At 40.5% G+C, this 7,407-nt stretch overlaps 1 protein-coding gene across 1 annotated transcript; it reads left to right on the top strand.

Moving 5' to 3' along the window:
- The first annotated feature begins 1,153 nt into the window (after window positions 1–1,153).
- Window positions 1,154–2,098, top strand: LOC140523110 (olfactory receptor 6N1-like). The gene has a single exon (XM_072638162.1). It carries the CDS (start codon window positions 1,154–1,156, stop codon window positions 2,096–2,098), a length of 945 nt encoding a protein of 314 aa, XP_072494263.1.
- The last annotated feature ends 5,309 nt before the right edge of the window (window positions 2,099–7,407 follow it).

Genomic DNA, 7,407 nt, shown 5'->3' with positions numbered 1-7,407 from the left:
TGAGGATATTTCCTTTCAATCACCATGTCCTAAAGGGCAGCTTCATGATTGAGCCTTCCTGTCTCTGAAAGAGATGGGGAAATTCTTCCCTTTATATCTGATGGACAAGCAGCTCCTGGGAGTGAGGAAGTTATTCCTCTCAGAAAGCAACACAATATATATATTTTTTTGTAATAACTTTAGGGATCCAGGGATCAGGTATAGTATGTCTAAGAGTGTGTTTGCATGTGTGTGTGTGAAGATGATGAATTTTGAATACCTTTTAGTATTAAGGAATGGGTTGAGCAGGGACTTTGGTCCAAGGACCTAGAGTCCTGCCCTGCTGACCTAGGGATACAACTGTCATTGGATGGAAATCTCATTGGACTTGGTATCAGAAAATGTGGATTCAAGTTCTTACTCTTAACACTTACTAGCTATGTGACTTTGAACAAGTAACTTCCCAAAAGCTGTGAGCCTTCATTTTCTTCTTCATCAAATGGAGATAGGAATAATTGATCCATGGTCTTCAAGGCTGTTGCCCAGAAAATACTTTTACAAGGGCTGAATAAAACAAAAGTTCTTGCTATTTCCAAGTAATTTAAAGAATACTCTGCACATTGAAGATTAGGATTTTCACTCACTACTGTAAAAGTCCTACTCCTCAGCATGTGAGGTGATTCTGAGTTCCTGAATATGTGTCAGTAGAGCACAAAACCTGGAAAGTTTTAACAAGTTATAAAGGCTTTGAGTATGGACAGATTGTGTCTTCTTATTTGAAAAACATCCTGGCTATATTAGTAGCTTCATCACTAGAGAAAAGATTAATAGAAACTTATCTATTCATTTACTTACTGTCTCTTTTACTTATTTGTTTGTTTTTTCTGTAGAAATTCATCATATTATTTTTTAAGGCATGGAAGAGCCCACATCTGCATTGATGGACAGGGAAAAATTACCTGATGAAATGATTGATGTTTTGGTTAATGTATTGAAACAGAAAAGGGGAAAATGAGCTTCAAAGAAGTGAAATGACTTGGCCATGGCCCCATAGCTTATAAATAGCAGGTCTGGATGCAGGAGTCTTTCACCTCTAATCCAGTGTCCTTTCCACTAAACCACTTAACTTTCTAACTTCCCCTTACCCCCACTCTTAACCTAAGTCCTGGAAACCATGAATTTTGCTAACCAGACTTGGGTCCAGAATTTTGTACTAGTTGGCTTCACTCCTACACAGTACTTTCAAGTTCTTGTTTTCCTGGGTGTCCTGTCCATCTACCTCCTCACCTTGGCTGGTAACCTGTTCATCATCATCCTAGTCCAGGCTGACTCTGCGCTGGGCACTCCCATGTATTTCTTTATCAGCATCCTGTCCTTCCTGGAAGTCTGGTACATCAGCACTACAGTGCCCACACTCCTGTACACTGTGCTTCATGGACCCTCACCTATCTCTCCTGCTGTCTGCTTCACCCAGTTGTATGTCTTCCACTCATTGGGTATGACTGAGTGTTACCTTCTAGGTATCATGGCTCTTGACCGCTACTGTGCTATTTGTCGCCCTCTCCACTACCACAGTATTATGGGTAGCAGCGTGCAGGTCTGGCTAGCAACTGCCTCTTGGGTGGCTGGCTTCTCTGCAGCGCTGGTGCCTACCTGCCTCACTGCCTCTTTGCCTTTCTGCCAGAAGAAGATTGCTCATTACTTCTGTGACCTTGCACCTCTCATGCGGCTGGCATGTGTGGGCACTGACTGGCATGCCCATATCCATGGGGCTGTGATTGGTGTGGCTACTGGGTGCAACTTTATGTTGATCCTACTGCTGTATGGGGGCATCCTGAGGGCTGTACTAAGGTTGCCTACAGCTGCCAGCAGGGCTAAGGCTTTCTCCACCTGTTCTTCCCACATGATCGTGGTAGCTTTATTCTATGGCTCAGCCTTTGCTGTTTATGTGGGGCCCCCTGGAGGCCGGAAAGAGGGTTCAGACAAACTCATTGCCCTGGTATATGCCCTGCTTACCCCCTTCCTCAATCCTATCATCTACACCCTGCGCAACAGGGAAGTGAAAGAGGCTGTGAAGAGGGTCATCCATAGGCTTTGGGCAGTGCTGAAGGGGTGCTGAATATTCTTCAGCTGCTAACCTAGCCCTAGGGGAATTGGGAATATTTATTCAGTTGGGTTGTTATAGGATTGACTGGATAACCAGTGTAAAAATCAGCCAATCAAGATGTTAATTCATTACCCGCAGCCTATATTTATACATCTTGTGTTTGGAGATGATCCTTGACCTTGGGAAGTGCCCAATCTGACAACAGAGACAGACTCCAGATATAACAACCACAACTGCAACCACGACAATTAACTACATTTATAAAACTTTTTATGGTTTACATGGTACTCTCATAAGCATTGTATCATCCAAGCTGTATACACCTGGAGTTAATGCAGTTCAGGCATTATTGTGTCATTTTGAAGAAGAGGAAACTTATATTCAGAGAGAGGAAGTAACTTGTCTAATGTTTCATAGTTATTGAATGGCAGATCTGCAACGGGAACCTGAGTTTTCAGACTCCCTGTATTATTTTCTTTCTCCTTCAGGAAAGCTTCATGGGGAAATTACTTCAATCTAGTCATTTAACCCCTGATTGCCTGACATAATGGATCCATTGCAGAAGTGTGGGGATTTTCAAAATTGTTAAATCTACAAGGAAAAAATAGAACAAGACAACTACTGAAGCTCTGAGCCAATGTGGGACCTCAGAGCATCCTCAAAGTCTGAGATGTCCACTTCCTCCAGGGTCTTAGTTTTTTAATGCTTGATACCCAGACCATGCAAGTGAAACAGACCAAAATACAGAATCACATTGGTTAATAGATCTTGCCCTTGACCCTCTAGGAATTCATTTTATAGAATTCATTGGTTGACAAATGGGTTAGTAAGCAGACCTTAATAGACCTCTCTTGATCTTTCAGGAGGTCATTCCAAGCGGATGAACACATCCATGGTTTTTTAGAAAGGTAGGATACAGGCTGGCAAGCAGAGTCACTCATTGGCTATGTGGTCATGTTGGACAACAGAGGAATGATAAGAGGCACAGGGGCAACAAAAATAGCCATGGAGGCTTTCCAAGCAATTGAGTCACCTCCAGCACTCTGGGCTTGCTCATCATAACAAAGAAAAAGGAGGGTGGAGTGTATAGGTCCTTTAGTTGGCTTCCAATGATTAATCAAGGAAATTAACAATCTGCAGTTCAGAGTTCTGAAGTGTATGATCAAAATTTATAATGGCCACCTCAGGAGTGGGGAGCCTGTTGCCTGAAAACCACATATGTCCCTCTAGGTCCTCAAATGCAACACTTTGACTGAATCCAAACTGCACTAAACAGAAAATTAAGGAAATTTGTTCAGTGAAGTTTGGATTCAGTCAAAGGGAGGCACTAGCTTCAAAACACTAGCCTAGACAGTTTCTCCCCTGCTCAACGACACAGCCTGCCCCAGTAACAACTGTTATCTCCCTTCCTGTTATAGCAGCCAGCTGCACCTATAGAATTTATTAGTCTCAGCCAGTTGTGTAATGACTCAATGGGTTGTGTACTGGGCCATAATGACATTTACTACTCACTGACCAATCATATGTATCCTAGACTTAGACATACCTATACTCCCTTATATTTATCTTGTCTAACAAGACATTGATGAGAGCAATCTGTTATTTCTGAGCCAGCTCTGACCATTGGTTGACTTAGTGATGTTTCAGGTCTAAAACCACACCTCCAGGTAGCCCTGCCCTTGGGCTATTTCCCCAATGAACTCTGGGTAAAGTACCTGTACAGTAGATACCAAAAGTGCATGTTCCTCTAATAACTGACCACTCCTTAACCACTCTCTAATCCTACCCCTAGCATATTTGGCACATGTTTCCTATAGAATATCCTCTATAAACTATCTGTAACCCTCTAAGATTGCAGGTTTCTTAAGAACTTTTGCCCACTGAAAAGCATAACAAATCTTTACCTTGACCTCAACAATGCTTGAGTTCATGAATTCCTTCCAGGAGTCCTGCCCCTGGTACCGTGGTCTTTGTGGGAGTCTCATCATCACCCCTCTTCCAGCTCTCATCATTATGGCATTAGTCTAGGATGCAAATTGTTCCTTGAACTTAATGTTGTATCTCTCACCTCTGTGTCTTTGCACAAAGCCTTATTTGGCTTCCCCAATTGTTGATATTCTTTCTTTCCTCAAATTACCTTGTATTTCTTTCTCTTTGTTTAGCACCGATAGCATCTTCCCTCATTAACCCCTCCCCCATGTTACCTGAAGTTTGAGACAGATTGTTTTATGACTGTTCATTGATATTCATGAAAAATCAAAACTCGGCCAACAGAAGGCCATATTAGTTCCAAATAAAACCATACAAGAGCTATGGGGAACTGTAGTGACAAGATTTTTTTTCAATGCTTTGAGTGCCATGGAAATCAAATTTGGGGTAAGACCAAAAGGTTCTGTAGGAGCTCATCTCTGCTCTAGTTCTTTTATTTTGTTCCATATTCCTGCTTTTGTTATACATTATTTCAGAAAAAAAATGCTTAATTTCTATATTTTTACATGCTCTCTCCTCTCCAGGATAAATTATTTTGAGAGTAAGGAATCATTTTTTGGTCTCTTCACCCCAACATATAACACAGCATCCTTAGTACGTATTTTAAAAATGTCTGTTGCATTTAAATGGATTAAGCCTTTTGGAATCTCTAAGAACACCTATCCACTGCTATCTTCCCCCATACCTCAGGGTATGGAGAATTTAGAGGTTTAGCAGCAAATTTCTTTCATTTCCTTCCATCTATCAAGGTACCCTATTTTCAAATCTGTACTATTCATAATGGTCCATTGTAAAGATTATGACCTTACTGAAAATCTCAAGACTGCTTTAGGAACTCATCCCCCAATTCCAGCCTGCAACAAGGTCCTTGGATCATATGAACTGGGTTCAATCCTAGGGATCTCATCTCAGAATAGTCAGCACTTTTCTTTTGTTATGCCTCCACCCGCCAAGCTCAAACTTCAGTGAAATATTATAATACAAAGCCGAAGAATCTCTAGGGTTTCCCTATATATGGGTAACAGTATCTCCTTTCACAAAGGTACAGAGTAAATAATGTGGTTTTCAGGTATGGGAGAGCTTTTTATTTCTTCTACCACAGAAGATTCATAAATTGCAAATCACAGTTGTATATGAACAAACATGCCCAAAGAGCCAATTCTCTAGCCTTCCAGGAAGGTAAAAGATTCATAAACATATTTCTATTTACCTTGGACCTGTACCATCTGAGCAACTCGGCAGTATCATGGAGGAGTGGCAGTGCTCAACTCTGCTGGTCCCTCATGGCATAGCCTTGGTGATCTAGCTGCAGGATACTCCTGTTGGCTATATTCTGTCCCCTTGAGAAATATGGTGTTAAGGAAAGTTTCCTCTGGGCAGCTGGTGCTGGGGATATGCTAGTACATGAATAACAACTAAATTTCCAGGAAAAAAAACGTAGACTGGCTACACTTTTCAGTTTAATCTGCATTATGAACATTGTCCTTACCACTTTCTTGAGTCTTGACAATCAATGATTTTTAAGTCTTTGCTAGTTTGTGACGTGTAAGTGCTCACCTTGAAAATTTAACTGTCTTTCTAGCTCTCCAGATCACAAAACTTTCAAGCAACAATTTCCTGATGGGCTTGGGGGTGGAGGGTGGGGTTGTCTCTAGAAAAGCCTTAGGCTGAATGAATTTGGAAAATATTGACTCATGGTATTAATTTCTCAAGAGTATAGATTGAGGCTCCCTTATCAAGGCTGAATCTACTGCACAGTTATTGTATTTTCATCATTGCAAGTTAAACTCTCCAAATAAAGATTAACTTGGATAAAATCCCTCCTAATTAACATTCCCATAGGACATGAATGAAGGAATAAGTATTGAATAAGTATTCATTATGCATTTACTACAGAGAATGAAGATATAAATATAAAAGTGACAAAGTCCCTGCCTTCAGGGAGTTTACATTTTAATTGGGAGAAATAGTATATGCAGTATAATAGGGGAGTGGTGGTTAGAAAGAAGTCTTTTGGTTTGGAAATTAAATAGGGATGGCCAGTAAAACCACTAGGGAGTAGACTGACATACCCTTTCCAGTTGCAATGGTAATATTGACTTAATAATGATTCCCAAAATGGAAAGCTGAGGGGGGGGGGGAGGGGCAAGGTTATACAAACAGAGACAGAAAAGATATCAAGGTCTAAAATGAAACATGACTGGACCCAGCTAGATATATAGGGGATTTTTTTTTTATTAGGACAGCAATAGTTACAGATTCCAGACTTGAAAGAGGTAAGACCTCCAAAGGGAGTGATCCCTGCCTAGGAGGGTTCAGCACCAGGTAGGACAGAAAAGTGTTACTTGTGGTGTAAAGCAATAGTCGATTTTTTACTGTAATAGAATGAATCTATGTAAAAAGTAAATCTATTTGCATCATATTAGGTTATTGACTTGTAAAGGCAACAATAAATTAGACTGGGAATAATAAACAGTGGAAAGTCATTTATTAAATATTTCTAAGAAAACAGCACTTAGAAGCAATAGTTCATTGCCTGAACTATCACCGTCATCATAAATAGAAGCGTTCCTGATAGAAGTTATTAGCACATCAACAATGCCTTCTTATGGGATTTCTTCCCAAGTTAGTCTGCACAGCTCCAGCCTCTGTGTTTCCCATTCAAGCTCTACTAGTTTCAGATTCATTCCTCCACATTCAATAACTCTGATGAATTCAACTTCTCTCTGCCCATTTTTACAAATGAAAAGTATGGGTAAGCATCTGTCATGGTAATGTTGAATCCCATTATTCACAAAGGCTTTAACAAATTTAGTTTCTGGAAATTTTCTTGCAAGGAGAGGAAGATGCTGATTAAGCAGCAAACACAATGGGATACTTGATCTGTACAAGTGGATTATAGCCCACACATCATTTTTTGCTTTTGCAACTTCTTTTAAAAAAAATATTGGTCAGGATCTCACAGACTTTCAGTGTGGGGCCACACAGGAAAATTACTAACCATCACATTCCTTATTGTTTCCATTGTAAACCATGTAATCTTTATGACAAACAATTGGCTTGAAGTGGTTTACTCAAATAATAATGGCCAAAGAGAGCTATTGTCTTGGCCCTCAGGGAACTTTAGTGAAGCAGTGTGGCATAGTGGGGGTAAAAACACACTAGATATAGAGGCAGCAGACTTGGGTTTAGAGCCCGCTTACTAGCCATGTGAACTTACTACCTAAAAAGTCACTTTTTTTCTCCTTTCCTTTCCTTCCTTCCTTCCTTCCTTCCTTCCTTCCTTCCTTCCTTCCTTCCTTCCTTCCTTCCTTCCTTCCTTCCTTCCTTCC

This window comes from Notamacropus eugenii, chromosome 2 (genome assembly GCF_028372415.1).
Source record: "Notamacropus eugenii isolate mMacEug1 chromosome 2, mMacEug1.pri_v2, whole genome shotgun sequence".
In the NCBI taxonomy this organism is placed as follows: Eukaryota; Metazoa; Chordata; class Mammalia; order Diprotodontia; family Macropodidae; genus Notamacropus; species Notamacropus eugenii.
Note: the sequence above shows the minus strand (reverse complement) of the source record. Positions and strands in the feature narration are given on the sequence as shown.

What these genes read in the sequence shown, in the direction of transcription:
- LOC140523110 (XM_072638162.1), top strand. Translation starts at nt 1,154, where the DNA reads ATGAATTTTGCTAACCAGACTTGGGTCCAGAATTTTGTACTAGTTGGC.